Source organism: Scophthalmus maximus, chromosome 20, assembly GCF_022379125.1.
Source record: "Scophthalmus maximus strain ysfricsl-2021 chromosome 20, ASM2237912v1, whole genome shotgun sequence".
NCBI classification, from domain to species: domain Eukaryota; kingdom Metazoa; phylum Chordata; class Actinopteri; order Pleuronectiformes; family Scophthalmidae; genus Scophthalmus; species Scophthalmus maximus.
In genome coordinates this window covers 6,590,926-6,614,227 of record NC_061534.1, presented here as the reverse complement: position 1 = coordinate 6,614,227, position 23,302 = coordinate 6,590,926, and the positions used below count along the sequence as shown (strand labels likewise).

General features: G+C 45.1%; 1 protein-coding gene across 1 annotated transcript in view; it reads right to left on the bottom strand.

The window, feature by feature from the left end:
- Nucleotides 1–17,179, bottom strand: part of si:dkey-112m2.1 (transmembrane protein 132C) — a 115,909-nt gene extending 98,730 nt beyond the window's left edge. The window contains exon 1 of the mRNA XM_035609212.2: nucleotides 16,747–17,179. Coding sequence (XP_035465105.2) covers nucleotides 16,747–16,798 — 52 coding nt within the window. The 5' untranslated portion in view covers nucleotides 16,799–17,179. The remainder of the gene's footprint in view (nucleotides 1–16,746) is intronic.
- Between the last annotated feature and the right edge of the window lie 6,123 nt (nucleotides 17,180–23,302).

Sequence of the window (23,302 nt, the reverse complement as noted above, 5' to 3'; positions counted from 1 at the left end):
CAAAGAGTCACTTTTTGTCACGTCCATGAAAACACGCTCACAAACACACGAGCGAGGGAAGGAAAGACGAAGGTGGTGGTGGAGGAGGTGTGGCACAACACGCCGCCCAGTGGGGTCACTGCAGCTCCACCGACAGCAGCGAGCAGACGGTCGGTTTGAGCCCCGGTCGGTGCGGCCACAGTCAACCGACAGCATCCGATCATCCAATCGCTGCCTCGCGTTGATATCGCGGAGAGCCCAAGAAATATTTATTAAAGTGGGGAGAGAGCTGTAAGCAAACTGGAAAAGGAGAGCGGATGGGTGAAAGAAATTGGCACTCTCACCAACCTGGGTGGATTCTGCACACTTAATTAAGATAAAACGATTCAATTCCAGAGAGATTGAGGCAGCGATTCAGCGTGCGTGGCACGTGGGGTCCATTCTGATTAGTAGCCAGTCAGCGCATTCCTCGACATTTTGATGCAAGACAATCTTTTGCATTTTCAATTACACACTCCAACAGCCCCCTAACTACCCAAACCAAGCTCATTTGCATGATTGAAATATAATTATGGTGTGCCAAACACACAGTTCTGTTTTGGTGCCCGTTACAATCCTTTTCACCCCCCCCCCCCCCCTGTTTTCTTGCTGAAATCAATCTCCAGTGACGGGCCCCTAAGCAAATTCGTCAAGATAAAATCTTTACTTTTAAGGGAAATAATAAAGCCGTTGAGTTCTTTTTTTTTCTTCTTTTTTCGCATTAGACTGAGAACAGAGTAAATACAGGATCTGCAACTAATTGAATCTCCCGAGGCGACACACATTTTCCCCTTTTCTCTCCTCGAGCCTAATTTCCACATTTATTTAAAGACGGAGCTGATAACATGTATTCTCCTTTTCAAAATCTGTCTCGACGGCTCAGTTTGTGCTTGTGCAGGCGGAAACTTCCCAAAGTTCCGTCCACTTGCTTGATTTCGTGTCAGATAACACGACGGCGTTCTGTCAAAAAAAAAAAAAAAAGGCTTTTTAGAGAAACTTCTATTTCTCTGCTGTAAAAACAGGCCCCCTTAAAAATCAAAGTGGTGCGATACAAAAATCAGAACTATTCAGAAATTACACTTCAATATTTGCGGAGCGCGGAAGGAATTCTACTCTCAGCCCTGAGTCATCGCCGGTGCCCCTGTGCACGTTGCCTCGACATGACAGCTGGCGGGGGGAGAACGTAAAGGCGTATAGGCATATACAGTATGTACCAGTGTGTGTGTGTGTGTGAGAGACAGAATGAGAAATACATATAGGAGAAAAAGATGTTTTTCTGACATGACTGCGTGCCCCATGTTTCGACTCCTCCTCCTGCCTAGTCAGCAGATGTATTAATAGAACCAACAGCGGCAGACCAGATGGCTGTTATGATACTGTCATATCTTTTCATGGGTCACTGAGCAGCTTCTGGGCATTAGAGTGTTGTCTGTAAGCAGCATGCCGGTCATTCCCCCCCCGCCCCCCCCGCCACACACACTCCTGTAAAAAGGTGAAGATTCCTCACCAGACACCCAGATGGTATTTACGCCGCCTCTCGATTATCAGCAGCTGGGTCCGCCGCTGCCACGATCACTCAGCGGGCGGACGCTCGCTCGAGCGCTTGTGTGTGCGTGTGTGCGTGCGCACGCTCGCAAAACATTTGAGCGCGGCCGGATCCGCTCGCGATTTTGTCGCCTCACACTAAAGGCTAGGAGGTTCCCTCTCGGGCGGAGCGAGCGAGCGAGCGACTGCTGCTCATTAATCCCCAGCCGGCGACGGCAGTGGCCTGTGATCAAAAGCGTCTAGCCGCATTCGACGGTGGCTTGAAACAAAAAAATGACTACATGAATGCGGGCGAAATTAAGAGGCTCCGCGACTTCCTGCCAGACGCCCTGCAGCCGCGCTTCAGAACAGAATCAGTCATTTGCTGGGAGGACACAAAAAGATGTCTACGCTGCTGTCGTGGGGGGGTTTTGAATTTAACCTTTTCATGTTGCACTTCTTTTTTCTTTTTTTTTATGTCTGCCAAGCGAGTTCTGAGGGGGGGTGACCTCGTGGCCACGTGGCGTGGCGTGGCGTGGTGTGGTGTGGTGTGGTGTGCCGGGGGGAGCGGCATCTGTGACAGAGATGCCAGCAGGATCAGTCAGCTCATCTACAAGGCCGTGGACCATCGTTGATCAGAACGTGGACGTTTGGGACAGTAAGGGAGCAGAAGGTCACTGAACAAACTTCCCTTCATGGAAAGTCAATCTAATCCCCATCCACTCCACGACACAGTTCACACACACACACGTACGTACACACACACACACACACACACACACACAGAGAAGACATTGTTTTTTGTTCTCCATTTTGAAACCTAATTTTCTATGAACTGCTGCTTTGCGCAGACTTTAACCAGCCCCTTCAGTTTACTTCACTCACACTTTAAAATGCAAATCAGATGCAAGTGGTGGCTGAGATCTAATGGTCTCATTTGTTTGCATTAATTACGCTGATTTTCCATCCTTAATTTGCCAATGATTTACTGGCGTAAATGACTGAAAGCAGCAGTTTTCGAAGTTTTCTGTTCGACTCTCAGTTTCGGTTCGTGCTCATGGACGTCGAAGGACACACACCTGCAGTTTCCTTCATCTCTTCCTCCATTAGGCCACCTTGTTGTCGCAAAGGTGAGCTGGATGAAAAATTCCCGATTTGTCGACGTACAAATCTAAAATACGAGAGCGGTTTGTGCACAGACATTTCTCCACAGAGTACACCCTCTGGGCAGCTATTATTGTGGCTGCTCTGCTATGTGGCAGTGTGTGTGTGTGTGTGTGTGTGTGTGTGTGTGTGTGTGCGTGTGTGTGTGTGCGTGTGCATGCGAGTGAGGTGCCTGAAAACTTGAATTATAGGAGAGCACAATTGTTCATGCGAGTGTATTTGTATGCATATGGCATGATGTTTGTGTTTGTGCACACATGCTGCATATGCTCCCGTAGCAAGCGTGTGCAAACTGATCCAAACTCACGTTAATCATGACTTGTTTTGAGCGAGCCTTCCCCCATGATGGACCTGATTCCCATTCAATAGTGAGCCGAAACCTGCCCGGGGGGCATTTCTAATGTCCCACCTCCTCAACATTCCTCTTCATTACAATGCCGCAACACCACAAACATGACCCGCGCCAATAAAATGTTCCATTAATTTAATCACGGCCCAGAATAGATTTCCCCCGCAATCCTTGTGCAAGGGGCAAGGGATTCGACACAACGCAATGTTCTGTCGCTGGCTGAAATTATCATACAAAAAAACAAGAAAAAAAGAAAGAAGAAGAAGAAGAAGAGGTCTTTATTTCACGCAGCTCTCCTCATCAGACACTTGTGCACACTACACAGCTGCATCAAAGCAAGAAATCAATTCATTTCCTGCTCTGCCTTATTCAGTCACTGCATGGAGTCCCCAAGTTTATGAAGACACACATTATAATTAGTCTACAAAGACTCACTGAATATTCAGTGGTCCACATCCACCGTCTCATTTTCACCACAATGCGGAGTGAAAAATAGATGAGTACACAACACAAGTTTGGGGCTCACTTCTAAATTAGCCGAGCCGAACGCTGTGCCCCACGGAAATGGATGAGTACACATGAAGAGAAACACGATGAAAATAGACAGTGCTTTGAAGGAGGATCCATCTAAGTGCGTCACGTCACTAATGATATATGATGGGCTTGTTTGAAGACACTGTAGTTCTTGTTTCAGTGGGATATTGGCCTCAGCCACCTTGAACCCACTTCTAACTACATTCAAAATTTGTTTTCTTAAGCCCGTTCTTCTCTAATAACATTGCCAGCCTATTGTTTGAGTGTTTTCTCTCGTGCAAGTGTTACAAAAAAAAAAAAAAAAAATACATATACACATCGGATCGGAGAACATTTCTCCCAGTCACTGCCGAGGCCACGGCAGCATCGCGACCACACAGAAGCACGGCAGGCACTCGCGCTCCCCTCTCGGTGGCCGCTTGTCCGTGTCATGCTGCCAACAGACTGTGTGCCCTTCACTCTGTCCCCGCTCCCAGTTACGGAAAAGTGCACTGGGATTATGTGCAGAAACGCTCTGCGCAGTGCAGGAGCTTACACTTCACACCACAAGTCTGATGCCCATTGAGAAGCCTGTAATACCACACCTGCACAGCTAGATAGGCCCTCAATCCTCCCTTTTATTCTACCATTATTATCCTCATGTGTATTCAGCAAAAAATGGGGGGGGGGGGGGGGGGGGGGAAATCATTGTGAAAAAAAGCCACGAGCAGGTGAAAATACATCGACAATTTATGACGTTAATATCCATTCAAATACCTTTCCCCCGCGTGCTCTGCATGCTGCGTGCACCGCAGTGCGTGCAGCATCTTATTCATCCCCAAATTTTGAACTTAATCGGCATACTGCAACACTAACGTCATAATCAACTAACTGATCATTCCTCTGTCAGCCGGGGAGATAAAGCATTCTCTCCCCGTGTAACTGCAGTCGGGGGTGGCGTGATGCTGCAGAGGTAATTTGACAGCGAGAGAAACGAGGGGGTTTATGATTGATGGCTACCTCCCCTAATTTTTTTTTTCTCTCCTCACGATTAGATCCACTGCCTTCTTTAAACAAGCTAACCTAAAACAGTCAGTCATCCGGCGGAATTATCCACAGACAGCCCCGGCTCAGACCCTTAAGCAAAAAGCAACTTGAACAAATAGAAAAATTGTGATGCAATGGCTCTGAAAATAGTAAAGATGTTCGGTTAAAGTTTACATTTCAAAATAAAAGATAGAGAGATAAAAAAAAAATTAAAAAAACAAACAAGGATCATTTGCTCAAAAGTCGAAACCAAAGGATGAGTACAGCCTCCAATCCCACCGCACGGATTTGGAGTCTTGACTCTACACGGGCGATGTGGTCCGACATACTGATTGTGTCTACCAGAGTCCTTTGATCCGCTCTCTGACCCACTTAATTAACCAGCTAGACCCATTACCAAACCATGAGAGTGTTTAATATAGCAAAGTGAACCGTGAATTTAAAAGCAGCATGGTGCCATTTCCTGGCTTTGATGAGCAGACGCGACGGCGTGAGCGCGCAGCGCCGCGGCAGTGAAACGCTGGACCAGGAAATGTCAGGTCATCAGAATCCTGTGATTGCAGCACTTGCGAGAGGTTTCACGATGATGGGGGGGGGGATGGACGGACGGACCACAAATACATCTCTAAATGTAAATCCAATCTAATGAGCTCACCCCGGCATAATTTAATGAAATCTACATATGAAAGAACTCAGTTGCTCTGTACAACATTGGGAGGGAAGTGGCGGTAATTAGCTTTACAGATTGGAGGTATGTCCTGGCTTGTGATTAAAACTCAACCTAAGAATGGAAAGATGAATATTTGTTGGTGCGTATGAGAATTCACCGTACACAAATCAGACACTGCGAACGAGTTTGTTATTTTTAAGACGGGTAGTTTACAAGGTAGTAAAAGTGTTTGATGCAAGATCTTCAAATTAGCAGATTACCATTTTTGCGCAGCAGCTTTGCTCTGCGTGATGGAAGGTAATCCGTGGCCCTCCTTCACTTGTAATCTGCTGTGGAGGATGTTAAGATTCAATTTGCCTTGTTTTACCTAGCGTTCTTCCCATTTCCCAACGGCACCAGTCAAACAGAATTCCAGGAAATCCCTCCATTCATTTTCTCTATATAGATTTAAGCTTTTAAAGATCAGCAATTAACGATAGCGATTTGTCCCTTCACTGTACTCGCTGATTCTAAAGTGATTCATAACACACTGGGATGGCCACGGCCGCACGTGGTGATGTTGCTCAAATGCTCGACTGACTAGTTTGCTGCTCACAAAGGTGCTCTCATTTATATATCTCATTTCTTCAGTTTGCCACACAGTTTAATTTCATTTGCAGTTAACCACATCAGATTCATTAACACTACACTTTTTTCTTTGCAATATTGCTTTGTCCCGGTCTGTTATATTGATCCTTTGTTTCTTTGTGTATGACTTACCGTGAGCATGGTAGGTCTCTTCCTGGTTCTGCAAAAGGTGTGGCTTAGGGCTGAGGACCCTTAAATGACCCCAGCTGATTGGGCTAAACCATATGCTGCCATGTCATGGGGGGGGGGGTCTGTATTTAGTTGTAGTTGGCGTCCATCTTGTCTTCACTTTGTGTATTATTTAGTTCGGCCAAATCAGTATCAGTATGTCATCGTGACAGCTATGTTTGGTCAGTTAACACCTTATTCATTTCATTGTGGTGTCTTTTAGTGAAGTCATATATTTGTTAATGGATAAAAATCAATTAAATGTTGGAGGACAGACAGACTGAAGGCCACACTGCTATCATGGTTGAAAAACAATTGTCAGGTCGTTTATCGAGGAGAAGCGCTTAAGGTTGGACCAAACAAGAAATTCAAAATCATCACCTTGCGCCCTGGGAGCTTGTGACGAGCAGTTCGGTAAATGTCCAAAAGACTGCGCGGGAAATTCATTGAGAAAAATGACATAAATTATGAAAATATTCACTGCAGCCCTGTTTTATATGCTTTTAAAAATCCTGGCAGTTTTAATAACCTCTACTATGCGCCCTACACTGTACGTGTCTGACATTAAATCAGTGATATCTGTCTGTTCTAATGTAGTGTGTGGTTTGCACAAGAGCTACACGTCGGCAGTTGGAGATAATTGTATAGAATTTGCAGTAGCTGCGCAGAGAAAATCTATCTGATCTGGAACCCCTCTGCAAAATGGAGCAAAGATCGTATCACAATGACAAACATGTAAAATATTGTACTGTCAGGTCTTGTTTACTCAACATCAGAACATCAAATGATTTCACAAGATTTCTGTCTCCTGGGACTAGTTTTCAGTCCTAAAAAATAAAAAATCGCATGACCCGAGCAATACAAGACTTGGTGAGTTGTCAAGTGAATCTGAGCTTGGCGTGTTTTGTATTATTTTCTATAAAGCAGGGGGGAGCTCCCCAGAGATTTCATAGAGGCAATGATATATTCCCCCAACCTGTTTTATATGAAATTATTTAAAGTGTAAATCAGGTTTCAGTCTTTGAATTTCCTGGGAATCCATCAGGCAAAGCCACAAGGGGACCGAGCCAGAAGGATGAGAAGCTAAAGAAAATGAAAGCGCTGATAGAAATCTCCCCTCAGGCTGTGAGTGTTGAGACGTACAGTAAGTGGACCACACCAGTCCAGCTGTCTACCTCATCTGTTTCCTTAAATAAAAGTGGCGTGTGTCCTTTCACATCTACCCTGGAAAGTGAGGGGCCTGTATCCTCACTGTATTTATGGAGATTACACACACACACACTCACACACACACACACACACACACACTCACACTCAGGCTCAGAGAGGCCCAATTACCTGCTGGAATATGCTGGCACCCAAGAAGCCCCACAGTGGTACCATGCAGGGGCCCATACAGGGCTCGCTCACTCAGCTCCATGCCCACAGCGAAACAAAGGGGATTTCGTGTCTCCGTTTAAATCCCGGGGCTTTGGATACATTTCTGGTTCCCCCTATATGGACCTTTTAAGAACTGATTTATCCTCCATTACTGAGGGCACCGGGCCCAGATCCGGCCCTGGGCATGCTCAGAGCAGCACAGTACACCGCTCGTGTGGGAAACGAGGACACGGCGACTGAAAAAGAGACACTAAAATCGCTGTTATTGCCGTGGATAGGGTGCAGGCATGTGTTAGGCATAGATTAAAGCACCGAAAATACACATTATGGACTATAAGTGATAAGATATTTAGGCTAATCTGATCAACCGGTTTCCAAAGCCTTCAAATCCCCTGTGTGTTGACAAATGTCAGACCAGCATTCAGATGAGGCAAAAGCTTTACATACAACAAAGTAAACCTTCATTGGAGGCACGTTGGGAGGGAAATTGCAAAAATCCGATCTCAGGGCTTCAAGCCACAAGGTCGAGCCAGCGCAAACGGGCAAAACGGGCAGAGGATTGGCCATTCGATGTTCACGTTGGTTGGTCTGGTTAACCATGCTAATTAAATTCTGAAGAGAAGTAAAGGCCACGGAGAGCGGGAGTGTAAAAGTAATGAGTTCATGGAGATAGAGCGGTGGATGCAATGGACAAAGAGGAAAATATTGACAGTACCATGGATTGCAGACATAAAGCACGGCCAACAAGAGATTCTGCCAGCAGAGGCCAAGTGAACTGCACCAACAGGCGATAAAAAGAGATAAACTATTTACAGCATAGCTGAAACAGATCATAACGCTGCAGGGCAACGAGTAAACACTCGGTCAACGGTGGCAGAAGGGAGAGAGCTGCTGATGGAGCGTTGGAACGTTCACTTGAACTCACAAAATAACAAAAAAATGTTTTAATTTGGAGCAATTTACATGTGATAATCTCTTCGTTCATTTTAAACTCCTGCCCCATATAGAACAAAAACCACACACAGTATACTATCAGTGGCGAGACAGAGCATCATCAATACTAATAAATCTTCAACTAATAATCTTCAACTTTAATTATTTGTACATCACGCCGGTGATGAGAGGATTGAGGCCGCTCTCATGTAGGCTCATGAGATTGCTCTTAGCAATGAAAAGTGCTCTATAAATGAAATTTATTATTATTATTATTATTATTATTATTATTAATATTACTAAATAGGAATGCTCAGTGGGTTATCTTAGCTTAGCATAATGACTGGAAGCAGGGCCAAGCTGCTAGCTAAGCCAACTGACTGTAGCCTCAAATTTACAGTGCGGACATGAGAGTAAATGTCTTGGCAAGAAAGATGAAAAGGTTTATTCACCAATATGTCAAACTATTCCTTTAATTCCTTTTAATACCTATTTGATATAAAACAATATTGGAAAGTGATGATAATAGTGACCATTTTTTAAAAAGCTTTTTGGTTGGTAATATTCACAGATAATACACTGTTACGTAGATAAATAAAATAAATGAACAATAATGATAAGGATGTGATGGGAGGAACTGGAACATGTGAGACTAAGAGAAGAGTAAATGAAAAGGAACGAGAAGTTGGAGTTGGGACGCGAGGAGAAAGATGACGAAGGCGAGGCGGTGAGGTAGAGCGCGGTAGGTGGGGAGAAGAAATTATGACGATGAAGAAAGAACCAAACCCCATTTCTGATTATTGACAACTTGATTACAGTTTTTTTTTTTTTTTTTACAGGCATACGGCACAATTGAGGTGGTGACACTTTGCCAATAAGACACACACACACACACACACGTCAACACACATACGCAAACATGCAATACAGACAAACACACACACACACACACACAACACACACACACGCACAACGCTCTACTATCGAAGCTCAAAAAACAGATTTTTCTCATTTTGTGGTGACATCTGTTCCATTGCTGCGAAGATTGCAATTTTTCTGACCTAATAGGGCCGCGCCAACTTGCCATGAGCGCATTCAATGTTAACTAGAAAATTGACCAATAACAGTTTTTTTTAAGGCTGCTCACAATTTTGTGCCCCAAAGATCAATCAATATCTTTGTCTCACTCTCCCGGCCGGTGAATCACATTGCCAAGTAAACTGTACACAAAGCCTACAGCCAGTGAAAAAGAAGCAATCCACAAAAAAACTTGGTGCTGTTTGAAGTTTGGAGTCTGACCCTAAAACCTGCTCCTACACAACGTTACCATCAAAATGGCCCTGAGCTGTTGCGTACTGTGCAGAGTGAGCACCTTAACGTATACTGTACAATGCAAACAGCCTGTGCTTCATCTGGCCTCGCTCGTCAGAAGTTACGTTCACAACTAGTCACATTTCTGATCATCTGGAGGAAACACATAATTATTACGTTTGAGACTATTCCAGTTTATTCATCACTACATTTGCCTCGCGCGGCACACTGCATGAAAGTATTAGCACCTATACAGATATAGGGGTTCGGAAGATGGAAGCCCTGTTGGTAAATCCCTTTTTTTTTATTACTGGCTGGAGCTCTCAGCAATGTTTACCTCTCTTGGGGCAGTGTTGCTGAAAATTGGTAAGGGAATTGAGTCTAGGTTTGGGAACCACATTCCTAAAGGTGTGGAATAGTTTGCCCTTCAGTTTCAATTCCGAAGCGTCTATAGGGTTTGAAATTAAAAAATCCCCCCCCCCCCCTCAGCTGTTGTTGTGCTAGGCTGAACTTTTGATGTAATAACTTTTGATATTGTCTCTTAGCATCTGATGATCCGGGCAGTGAATCAACCGGTGAGGAACAGCTCTTGACCAGAGTCAGCACCTCAGATAAACCAGGCGATTACAAGACGGATAGAGGCTGACAGACGGAGAAAAGTTGCATAGTGTGTCTGTGGGGAGCAACAGAACCAGACAATCGTGTTTTCCAGCCGGACCTAAAAAAAAAAAATTGAAATAAAATAAAAAGGAAATAGCTTTTCTGTTGGCGACCAGGGCAGATGACGACCTTACCAGAAAAACTCTCCCATCACCACCGTCCTCATCTCTACATCGGTGCCTGCCGCATTCACACCCCAAAAAGACTGACGCCAAAACTGACACAACTCTCTTTAGAAAGATACGAGAGATAGAAGAAAACGGTTACCGCCTTTCCTATGACGACGTATTTCATAAACTTCGGCACTACGCGAGGCCTTCTCAACAGGGGGGGGGGGGTCGCAGCCCGAGCACCAGAAGAAGAAGGAGCGCGTGCTATACCTCCACCGGCTTGTGGGACGCAGAGCCAGCGAAGCGAGGGGAATGCGATGTGATCTCCCTCCGTCAATCTTTTTCGCACGGGAAGTGACAGAAGAAAATGCCGTTAACACTCTTTGCTCCGCTCCGATTGCGTGGGTTCATTTTTCGCTCCCGTCTGATTCGCTGGGTGCGCACTGATTGTTCTGTTAGTTATGCTAATTGTCTCTAGACCTCCCGCCGAGCGCGATCCTTTCCCAGCTGGACGGCTGTGAAGTTGTTTGCCCAAGGAGATGAGTCTCTGTGTGTGTGTGTGTGTGTGTGTGTGTGTGTGTGTGTGTGGTGTGTATTTACAGTGTGCATCCACACAGTGTGTCACAAAAGCTTTAGTGATGCTCCGCACTTGTGTTTGTGTGTGATTATGTGTGTCGGGTTGCATCAGCACGGATCTTCATGCGGCAGCCATGGTTAGGCGTGCTGTATTCCCAATGCTCCAAACACTCCGAGTGAGGAGAGAAAAGCAGGGCAATGTTTCATCTTAGTGCTGTCATGTATCGATTATTCTCCTTTTCATACTTTACGTCTTTGATCCTATTAGTAATGCAAAAAAAAAAAACCCCTGGGAAAAGAACGACACTTTTCCCCCCAGTGGATTACCTCCTATGGATTTCCGGGAAAGCAAATGACCGTGTCCTATGACTGAAGAAATAGTTAGGGAGCGAAATTCCTTCATTTGTCATGCTGTCTAAAGCCCGAGCTCTTCTGAATTCTCAGGTTCAACTCAAATATGCTTCTGTATTTTCATGCGCGTTCCGCAGCCCAAGGGCATCCTATCCTGGCTTCTTTCTGGTTTTTTTAGTTGTTTTTTTTAAGTCATCATTATAAATAACTGCAATACATTTTTGAAAAATAAGTTATTTAAAAAAATACAACTAATTAAGCAATGACATGGGACCAACTTTGATGGTTTGGGAAAAACAAGGCGCACCATTAGAAGTGTAGTAGTGAATTCCCTGCGCAGAGAAAATTGCTGGACTGTCCTTAATCACTGCGCAACATCAAAGGCAGTCTCCGTCAATTACTTCGTTTCCACGGCTATGCCATTAGATAGCTGAAGAAAAATCAAAACCCCTCACCAGCCGTTTCAGTTACACAACCCAACGCTCGATGCTGTTCATGACAACTGCACCTTTTTTCCAAAACTTTACCACGCACGTAAAACAACAGAGGCCTAATTTGTATCAAATTAGTATGGGGGGGGGGGAACCTTGGAGACATGAGCTGTGATGCTCAAAGCATTTTTTGCTCAAAGGAGTAAAGGTGTGCCTAGAAAAGGCGTATCAGCAGGGGGGCAAGAATTGCCTCCAATCCGGTGAATCAATTTAAAACAGTTTATTGCCAAAAAAAGCACACTTAGTGTCAACGCCCCTAAGAAGAGCTGCTTATCTGGGTCACCCAGGCACAAGTCAAATACTTTATGCCCGAGTTGGAACTTTTTTTTTTTCTCTCCGGCCGGTATAAAAGATTTTAAGGATGTTGCATAAACAACACAGAAGATATTCCAAAAAATTGCATAAAATGCCGAGTCTTTTCTCTCACTAGCTGCAATCACAGTTGCCATAGTTAGGCCTTGGGTTGACAAGGGAGAGAGGACACTTCAACACAACTCTTTTGCCTAGAAAGTTACTTTTAAATGCTACCCATTTAGGTAAATGCATCTTTACAGAAACAGGTTTTTTGTTTTTTATTTTGTCAGCGTAATGACCAAATGTTGTTGATGATCCGCTGAACTGAAAAATGTTCCCAGTACTTAGATGGTTGATTTCGAGGTTATAGCGGAAGGTTGCGGCCCGGCTCTTCTAAAAAAGTCAGCGACTTTAATTGGAACCATGATCTTTTCTTCTCCCCTATAAAGCGGAAAAACGGAAGAAAAAAAAATGTTTTGGCATAAACTTCACCTAATACTACCTGACGTTTTCCTTTTTTCTTCAAATTGGAAATACTGCTTTGGTGAAATTTGGCCTTAACCAGCTCTGAGGCAATGGCACTAGAGGGAGGAGCTTGATACGGGGATTTTGGCTCTTGTGCAACACTCCTTTTGTACATTTTTTATGTTCTCCCTCTTTCAATAAATCAATCGGTACAAACTATATCCACACCAACAATGCTGCCATATATACTGCCTGTTAGAACTACTCGTGGCTCACCTAGATATTCGATAGAACTCTAATCCAACGTGGCTTTTTGAAGTATACAAAGTACATCGGTGGTTTGAACTAATCATCTTAATGCAAACTTAAAATTTTTACAAACATAACTTGACACTACCTTTCACATTAGGACTTGTGTGTCTGTGTTGTGACCCACTCAGTATGACGCGTGGCTCACGGGGCAAGCCAGGCTTCGTCCGTCACCGACGAGACAGTACACTGTTGCAGTGGATTTGACAAATTATCATTAAATGTGCATATTTGTCTAGAGGGTTATTGTGTAAGTCAACAAAAAAAAATACAGGGTTCTCTTCAGTGTAATGAACTTTTAATTGTTGCCCCTCGTAGTTCAGAAACTCTGTCCTGCTGTGGGGAAGAAAGTGAGAATGTTTGGGAGACTGGTAGCTCCCAGTGACAAGTACCCCAGTGCCTGTTTTATGGTAGTGAGCATTACAGCTTGTAGGGAAAATACCTTGCGAACCACTTAAAGAGGTGATGGGTGAAAAACGAAGCAAGAGAGATATTCTTCGCACGAGAGTTCCCTACCAACTCAGCTCATTCTATAGGCGTTTGCTGTTTCTTTAAACACAAACGCTCGTCCAGAGGCCCGCAGCCCTGCCGACCCCCCCTCCCGGAACGAAACCAGGAGATGCTCGGAGCCAAGCGATATCCCGTGAGACGCGGCTCTCCTGCAGGTGGACACCCGCTTATATTTCACTTAATGTGTTTGCGGGGTCACTCCTCGCTCCTTTCTCCTAACATTGGCACGAGATAATCCGTCTTCCGTCTGCAGTGGGGGTTTTTTGGGGGGGGGGGTTGTTTCGTCAGTAGACTATTAAACATTCACAGCGACGGGCGGCGGATGAAAACAGAATCCGCAGAATGACCTCAGAACTGTGAAATCCCCTGCAGCCATCAAAAGGGGGAAAGATACTGATTATAATAGCTCTGGTATTTTGGAGGAAAAAAATACATGTTTGGTAACCTTTTCGAAAATCACGGTCTGACCTGTTACCGGTTGGAATCAGTTCGCCTCAGAACGGGTTCATTTTACTGTCACAAATAATGATTCGACGCTTCTCTGAACGGGCTCAATCACTGTGAGAGCATCACCCGTCGAGTGGCGACGAATACATCAGGGTAACAAACGGGGCAGCTGAAAGGTTAATGGCAGCAATTAATTCCCCTGGTTTGTTGGTGCCAGGGAACAGGCGTGGACTGAAAAACGTCCCTGAACTTCGACTCGGCCGACCACACTCAGCAACCCCCGGGCATCACAATCACAACAGCGGAAAGACAAAACGCTTTGCAAGTGGGAGCATTGCTCACTGAGCTACGCGGTGAAGGGCTGACCTCGGCCCTGCTCGAGAGGAACTTCTCCTTCCGCCCATTGGAGAATCACCCATCGAACCTGTCTATTACACTGGAGTATAACGTCCATGTACTTCCCTTACAGGGATACAAACCTGTGGCCGAATGAGCCGATTGTCATGAAATGCTTTTAAAAGCAAGAACGTGGAAGAGAAAACAAAACGTTGGCGTTGGACATTAAAACTGTTTGTCGTCGAACGTAATCTGTGGTTTTTGCAAAATCGTTGTATGTCAGAAAAAAAGAACTGGTCTGGCAATAACCAATGGTTACGGCAGCATCCCGTGCCACCGAATCTGCGGCACTCTGATTAAATAATTCAGCTCTGATGTTTAGATCGTAACAAATTGAACGTGGCTCGGATCGGTTGTGGTGATCGGACACCCCGGAGCTCAAAGCTGCTCTCAAATTCTACGATCCCGGACGTCTCTGGCTACTGCGATTCGATTAGGGGTTTGTGTGTGTGTGTGTGTGTGTGTGTGTGTGTGTGGGAGAGAGAGAGAGAGAGAGAGAGAGAGAGAGAGAGAGAGAGACCAGCGGGTGATATGATCAATTTAGGCCTAAATGCATTTTGGTTTTGTAGCTTTTCAACTTTCCATCCCAATCCACACTGGCAAGGCCCACACACACGTACACAAGAGCAGGAAAACTCCCCCTCTTGTTTAGCACAGTGGCCTTTATACCAGGCATCCACGTACTCCTTTTGAACAAGTGACAATACAAATTAAATTCAAGCCTTTGCCCACATTTAGGTGAAAGATGCCTTTTGTTGGTGCAGTGTCAACACAGTCAGAAAGTCATTAATAACACATTCTGCAACTTTTATAAGTTTGCCTCATTGTGAGGCGGTAACCAGGCAACATGTCACTCCCGAAACTTTTTCTAACTAAGAGATCCTCCAATTTGTCTTAGAAAAAAAAAACTGCCTATAGCACGCCAGGCGAGGTGGAGTATTTCCAAATGTCCTGATGGCCAGTCTGACAGAGTGTGTGTGTGTGTGTGTGTGTGTGTGTGTGTGTGTGTGTAGGTACCCTCTACAGCGTGTGACTGTCAGTGCGCGCGTCTCATATAGAGACAAGCCAGAACCTCTCAGTGAAAGCAATCAGACGGCTGGAGAGGTACAATATCCTCTGAGACTGTGCACACCAGGGGGGTGACTGACTTGGTTAGAAACTGAATTTTTTTTCAGTTTCTAACCAAACCCAGATATCTACAGATCACTCTTTGGCCAACTGTATATCGGAGGAGTGAGATTCTCCAGGTGAATTTTATTTTCCATAAAGGTGTTGACGAAGATCCCTTTTTTTAAAACTATACTTATCATTAAATCAACAATTCCAGAGCTTGAATGCACCAGGAATGGTCCGAGACCAATTCACTGTTTTAAACTTGCTTCGCTCATGCATCTCTGTTACGTCAATAGGCCAAAGTTGAACCAGGAAGTAATACTCTGATGAACCTGAGGGATTTGTATTGTATATTAATCTAAACACTGACCTCAGCTTTCACTACTATTCTTTCATTGTCTGCAATTACGTGCCACAGACAATACAGCTAAACGCAGCGATTGTTTGAAGCTTTTTCGGATCCTCTCACTTCTCTTGTTATTAAAGGCCATACTGTTTGTTTAAGGATTGTCTAATGACGTTGCCACATCCCCAGATCTCAATCAGGACAATTTTAAACAACGTCAATATTATCACAACCAAATGGAAGGATTGACAAAACTACCAAAAAAAAAATGTTTTCCCTACACACAGTAGACAAAGTATTTCCCCAGCATGTAAGCATAGGTGAGTTTTTCATCTGTTTTTTTCATTTATCCGTCTGCATGAGCCCACGACTCTCACAGAGAGACACACACATCGCCTCTCACAGGCAAATACAGACACATCAGCACCCAACCAAAACATAAGCACAGGCAAGAGCACACACTCACAAATGCACATTCACCCACCCACACACGCACACACTCACACACACTTTTCTCCAAGTGCACAAACTAAGTGTGTGTGTGTGTGGGGGGGGGGGGGGGGGGGGCACTTTCTGGGTTGTGCCTGCAGCCTGTTGTCATCCCCTGGTCCTCTGCAGTGCCACGCTCACATGCTGCATCCAAATTCAGTGATTCACCCCCCCCCCCCACACACACACACACACACTCTGGTACAACTGTCACGGTTCATTCATGTTAAATATTACAAGTCATTTTGTATATTCTGCCACAACTGTTTACAGCTAATTATTATGTGTCTCATAAATTATATACATGTCCCCTCGGCTGAATGAATTCACATTTACACCCTTCTCTTATGACGTGGCCAATCCCCTTTGAGTTCCATAATTCCTGTTCAGCTGTATATACGGACTCAAGGGCTCCCTGCTGTGGGGATGGGTGTGTGTGTGTGTGTGTGTGTGTGTGTGTGTGCGGGGGGGGGGGGGGGTCCTACCTGTGCACAGGAGAAGCGCGGTGAGTCCCACGACGCACCGGAGCGGCCCCATGTCTCTGTTCGCTCGCGGTGCCAAACTCTCTCAGCAGAAGGACGCGCGACTCGCCACGCAGTCTGTCCTCCTCTCCGCGCCGGTGCCCATGTCAATGGGGAACTGTCGTAGTCCGCGCGACGCCACCTGACATGGGAAAGACACGGGCACGCGTTATATCCCCTGCACAGAAATACACACAGAAGAGTGGGCTGCGGTGGCACCAGAAAAGAGCGGAGTGTGGACGAAGCAACTTCTCGCATCCCGCCCGCTCCGCCGCTGCGCCGATTCTCCTCATCACCACACTGTTGGCTGCACTGCTCCGAGGATGGGGAAGAAGAAGAAGGAAAAAAGGAAAGGAGGTGCCTCGGGGTGGTGTGTGAAAACAAACCGGCTGTCTGACACCCATCACACCCCGCAGCACCCGGGGGGTCTTATAATATCCTATTTGATCGATCTATGTGCAACATAGTCAGGGGTGTTTACTGTATTAATCGTGTCTAGTCTTGAGTCGGGAGCTGCAGCATGAAAGCAACATCAACGTCCTTAGATAGAAATAAACTTATTATTTCGTTTGCTTCTTACCATTTCCCCCTCCCCCCTCCCTCTTCTTTTTCTTTGGCGCACAGGTCAAAATAAAAGCGCCTCTCCTCAGCGTTGAAAGCGAAATTTAAAAAAAAAAAAAAAAAAAATGAAAAAGTCTTCAACAATTTATGGCTTCCAAAGACATCTCATGATTTGTCTTTCTCCTCCTCCTCCTTCTTCTTCTTCTTCTTCCTCTTCGTCTTCTTCGTCTCTCTCACACAGGGATGCAGTCCTCATCACCTGGATGTGGCCAGTCACCCATTTTTTTTTTGCGGTGATCTGACGCGATGTAGTCCTTCAACTTTCCGTGCGACTGGGGACGAGGAGGCGAGCACCCACTGAGCAGGGGCGGCTGGAGGGGGGGGGGGGGGGGGCGAGGGGGGCGAAGTGAGCGGCGCTGCGCCCTGTGGCTGTGGACGGGAGAGAGGGGAGGGGTGGGGTGGGATGAGGGGATGGGGGGGACACACGCACGCACTCAGGGCTGGATTGGCAAATTGGAGCGTTTGCGAGCATCACGTCAGTAATGTGCCATCTAATTCCCGGCGCACGTCGCTCATATACCACAAGGGGGGTTGCGCTCTTATCCTCCTTTCTTTTCTTTTTTTTTTAAAGTTCCGATATGGAGGTGGGGGGGGACGTTGGGGTTGAAGACAAATTAGACAGGAGCTGCACGCCTCTCACGTCTGATGGCCATGTCGTGTTGGTCGGGCTGGGGAAGAACGAGCTGGGACCCTGCGCGAATTAGAATAATCACGACTCGGAACAGGGGGATTTGCCTCTTGATCAGGTGCAGTGGAGCAGCGTGGGGTTCTTTCAGCCGCAATGTATCAAACACAAATCGGTTTGTTAGCCGCAGTGGAGTCAAAAAAGAAAGAAAGAAGAAACCCCCCCCCCCCCCAAAACAGGCACACGTGTAGATTTGGAGCTTTTCGTCATTAAGTAGCGAAAGGCGTGGATACAGATGACAGACAACACGGCGCAATAGGTTCTTTTTCTCTGCACCACTGCGTTTGCCTGGGCGGCTCATGGACGGTGTCCTGTCAGAGAGGGAGAGAGCTCGCGGGGCTGAGAGTCCTGCAACCTGTTGTGCCACTGGTGGCTCGTGATGAGAACCAACAGCGCCCCCTGTGGGACACCTCTGACTGCAAGCAGCCAGCGAGCTTCATGACTCAGACATCACGACGTCGCTGCGTTCATCTCTCAGACTCCCTGTAATCATTTGTTGCAGCCTGAACATGATGAAGTACACACACACACGCTGCAGTCACATGTTAGTGTAGAAGCTCCATTAAGACACGATAGAAAGATCTATAGATAGATAGATAGATCAATATATATAGATAGATAGATAGACAGATCAATATATATATAGATAGATAGATATATAGATAGATAGACGGATCAATCAATATATATATTTATATATATATATATATATATATATAGATAGATAGATACATAGATAGACAGACAGACAGACAGACAGATAGATAGATAGATCTATAGATAGATAGACAGATCAATATATATAGATAGATAGATAGATCAATATATATAGATAGATAGATGGATAGATAGATAGATAGATAGATCAGTATATATATAGATAGATAGATATATAGATAGATAGACGGATCAATCTATATATATATAGATAGATAGATAGATAGATAGATAGATAGATAGATAGATAGATAGATAGATAGACAGACAGACAGACAGACAGACAGATAGATAGATGTTCTTTATTTATCCCAAACTGTTCCGGTGTTTGAAGCAGCAAGGCATTGAGCACACCATAGAAATATACGGGGAAAAGTATGCAAATATGAAAATATAAGAATTGCAAACTTTGCAAATATATGGACTAAAAATAATATATGTATTATTGCAGCAATTAGCTACCAATAATGTGCATAAGAACATATGACAGGAAGGTGCCAGGATTGTGTTGGGACAGAGGTGAAGAGGAACAGTATTTGCAGACGTACACAGCTTTACACTTTACCTAAAGTTGTTTTGAAGATCCAATCACATGAAGTAAAAGTCAATCTATCTATCTATCTACCCACCTACATTCTTCCTACCTACCAACTTCCTACCTACCTACCTACCTACCTTAAAGCATCACAGCTGTCAGTAGCTTTCCGTCCTCTTCACTTTGCTGGGTGAAAAGCCCACGATCTCCCACTGTACACACTCGATATATTCCTCAGGAGAAGAGTCATAATGCGCCACACAAACCAGTGACACGTTGAAAGGCCACCAGAGGAGCCTCCCTGCAGTTGAGGCCACTTGGCAACGGCGCTAAACACCAATTACAGGCCATCAGCAGAGATGTGTGGGGGGTGGGGTGGGTCGGGGTGGGGGGGGGGACGCTGTGGGTTTGAAGGAGAGGAGATCCCTCCGCCTTCCCACTCCTCTACTTCCTGCTTTCTGCTCCACCAGCACCAGTCAAGTAGAATGAGACATCAAGGACGAAACAAATTCTGTATTTCCCTCTCAAATGAGGGCGCTCGGGGACAGCTCTCCATAAAACATAGGGCCGATTCGCGGAGTTGACATGAAATATGAATTGGACAGTTTTATTTTTGCTGATTTGAACACTGGCTTCCATGATGGCATCTGGCTTCGGCTGCTTCCTGGATCTTGGCCTGTCACCTTTTTCGCTCGAGCGGAAAAATTCCAAACACATGATTATTGTTTTTCTTACGGGGAAGTCACCATGTGGCCTCCGACATGTTAGTACTTCAAAGTTAACGCCTGAATGATGCTGAATGAATGTTTGATGGAGATATAAGTGACAGAGGGTGGTTACGAATATCAAAAAATAAACACATTTGTTTATGAAATGGTTTCTTACATCAAGCTCTCATTTCTGTTTCTGCCAAAATAATCTTTCTTAAATGAGTAATTTGAATTTCCAAATTTTTCTATTTCTTTTCTTTTTACCTCTCTTACCTCTTCATTTTACAGTCACGGAAATATTCTGAGGACATCACGGCTCTGACCTTTACAGTCCTTGTTGGCTGCTTGTAATGTTGGTGATCAGAGAATTAAACTTTATGCAGTCAGTATAAGTTCCACTGATGAGAACATTTGCTGCGTGCCTAAAATACAAAATCTTTAATGGCTGTCTCGAGCAACAGAGTAGGGGCATATTGTTCAACTTATCCTCCTGCATGTTTCTTTCTTATTTTTGGGGGGATACAGAAATAAGGCAGACATACTGTACATACAATATGTATATTTTAGATCAATTGTGTATGCCATGTGGAATTCGCTGTCTTGAAAGTATTTGTCTTCAGATATAACTTTCCGTACCGCTACATACTGTACATGGCTTCCTCGCTGCAGTGGATTTCACCTAATAGTTCCCACAGTGAGTGTTTAATACGCGACTGATGAAAGAGGCAAAAATAGACTTAAGACAGATTATCTGAGGGCAACTTCAGAGGGGGGGGGGCGACGACTCTCTGCTTGACCTGGCAACGAAACCCGTCCTGGCTGTGAAATTTTCCCTGGCATCTACCTCCTGGTGAGCCGAGTCCCGCGGGATGTCACTCGTTGGCTCAAAAGCACCTCCTGCTTCTCTGTCTGCATCTGCATCTTGGCAGCTGCTCAGCTTGCAACACGGTGAAACTTTTATAGAATGAGCTGACTTTGTATAATTCTCTCCCGTAAAGATCTTATTTTCCCTTTCCCTGAAGGGGGCCGCCCTTTAGATGGTGACGTTAAGTGTCAGGCAAGAGACGTGGCCGGAGAGCTGAACTCCAATCATGGCGTCATATCCAGCAAAAGTGCAAACTAAACATCATAAGTGGCTTTCCAGCAGTTGAGTCACGTGTGGACACGAGGGTCAAGTCAAAAGTTACAGTATGTATGAGGTTATGAGTGTTTTAAACTATGTCTGTGGCTCATTGATTTTTCATTTTTCTTTCTTTGTCAAGTTTGTATCACGGCTGTGTGCTTTGCATCTTTTATCATTTTAAAAAGGTCTGGGGAAGTAGTGCTTTTCTTTATCAAAGGGGTCCATCATCATCAACAGCAGGCAACATTCGTGCCCCTAGTGGTTGCAGGTGGTATTACTGTTTGGTCATTGTCGTAAAGACGCTGCAGAAGCGAGATGCTGGTAAGGACGCAGATGGGTCCAGAGGAAGTTGTCAACACCACTTTGAGAAAAAAACGGAGGAGAAGAAAGAAGCATGTTCACTGAAGCTCCTACTTTGCTTCCTGGCTCCTAGCATTAGCAAGCGGCAGCATTAGCATCATGGTTAAGTCAATGCCAGCAGCCTGGCCGCTGTCCAAAGCAGAACACAACCATAAAAAATAAAAAAAAATCAATTTGAACAAATAACCTTGAGTTAAATGTCCAGTTGTTCTAATAAGTAGGTGGGTTGTGTTACTTACTGGTCTTGTCACGGTACTGCCCCTATCCTGGACCCTTTGGTTTCATTGTGGACATTTGTATCATATAGTATATTTTGTATTCATTCACCCTCGCCTGTCTAGGCCTTAGAGAAGTCACTTTCTTGTGGTCCCTTGTGTGCTGTCGGCTCCTGCTTTATTTTGACATTCCGCCTATGTCTTGTAATGGGCCACTTGACTTTTCCTTGGGTTTCCCGCCCTTGTGATTGTCTGCACTTGGTTCTAATGTGTTTCACCTTTCTTCAATTATCCATGCCTCCGTGTGTGTATATAGTCGCTGTGCTCCCCTTGGTCTTTGATTGGTTCAGCTTCTTTCTTTTTTTTGTGCTCCTTGTGTTTCCCCACATGGATTACTTGAGTTTGATAAACACACCTTTTTCCCTGCATCTGCATTTGGCTCCTGCATTGCTAAACCTGCCAGTGTGATACTGACCTACCGTCGAGTTTAGTAAGTGGGACTCCTCGGCATGCTCCCATCGCTCCTTTACAAGCTCCTCCATCTGGCATGGACATCATGGAAAAAGAACAGATATCAAGTCGCAGAGAGCGCACGAGCTCGATTTCGACTGCAGCTCCGCATTTTGACAGCATTCCAACAGCCTTGAATAAAACACAACGTGTTCGATCCGTTTTTTTGCCGTGTACTGCTGGCATTACAACCAAAGAGTCTGCGTGCGGAGATGTATTGATGAACGACCGCTACGGAATTACCTTGGGTGAGGTTCACTAAATGGTGTTGTCAGCTGAGCTTGCCTGGTCACTAATGCAGCGGCGGGATGAGCAGAAACCTCCCCGCCACCCAGTGACCCATACATCACAGCGGAGCAGCGCGAGTGGCGTCGTGGAATGAATCCAAATGGCTTGAGTAAAAAAAAAAAGAGCTACAGTAAAGTATTAATCACATCGCTCTTTGTCTATTAATGTGTAAAATTCTGGCGTTTGGCTTGAGGCTCAGCTGCACGGTTAAGTTTTTACACCAAAGGACTTAGCAGTTAAACTGTTTTAATCATAATGCAGCAGTTATTGAACTCACCGTAGTAGAGCGAGCGGACGAATGAGTCAGAAGACACACCCCGGGTAGGCCTATTATTACATCTTTTTTCCTCTCTGTCAGACATACGCACACACACCAACACAAACGCACAGTACATACACACAGGTTAATTAAGGATCATTACCAGAGGCTGACCTCATTAAGGTTTTTTTCTGTTTTTAAATCCCTGCTTGTTTTATGCCCATCTTACAGCAGCGGCTCCACAAACAAAACAGTATCATAATGCGCTGATGAATGAGAGTAGCGAGGCAGACGCACAATGACGGCAATATGTTATGAATAAAACATCAGATGCTGCGGCGAAAACACATCTTCCTTCATAATGCGATTCGGCTTTTAGATATTCTTCAACGCACACAAAGGACCAAAGGGGTCAGAGACGGAGTGTCACTAAAATTCACTGGGAAATGGGAGCGGTTGGGGGGAACCATTAGTGAAGTAAACAAGTTGTCAAACAT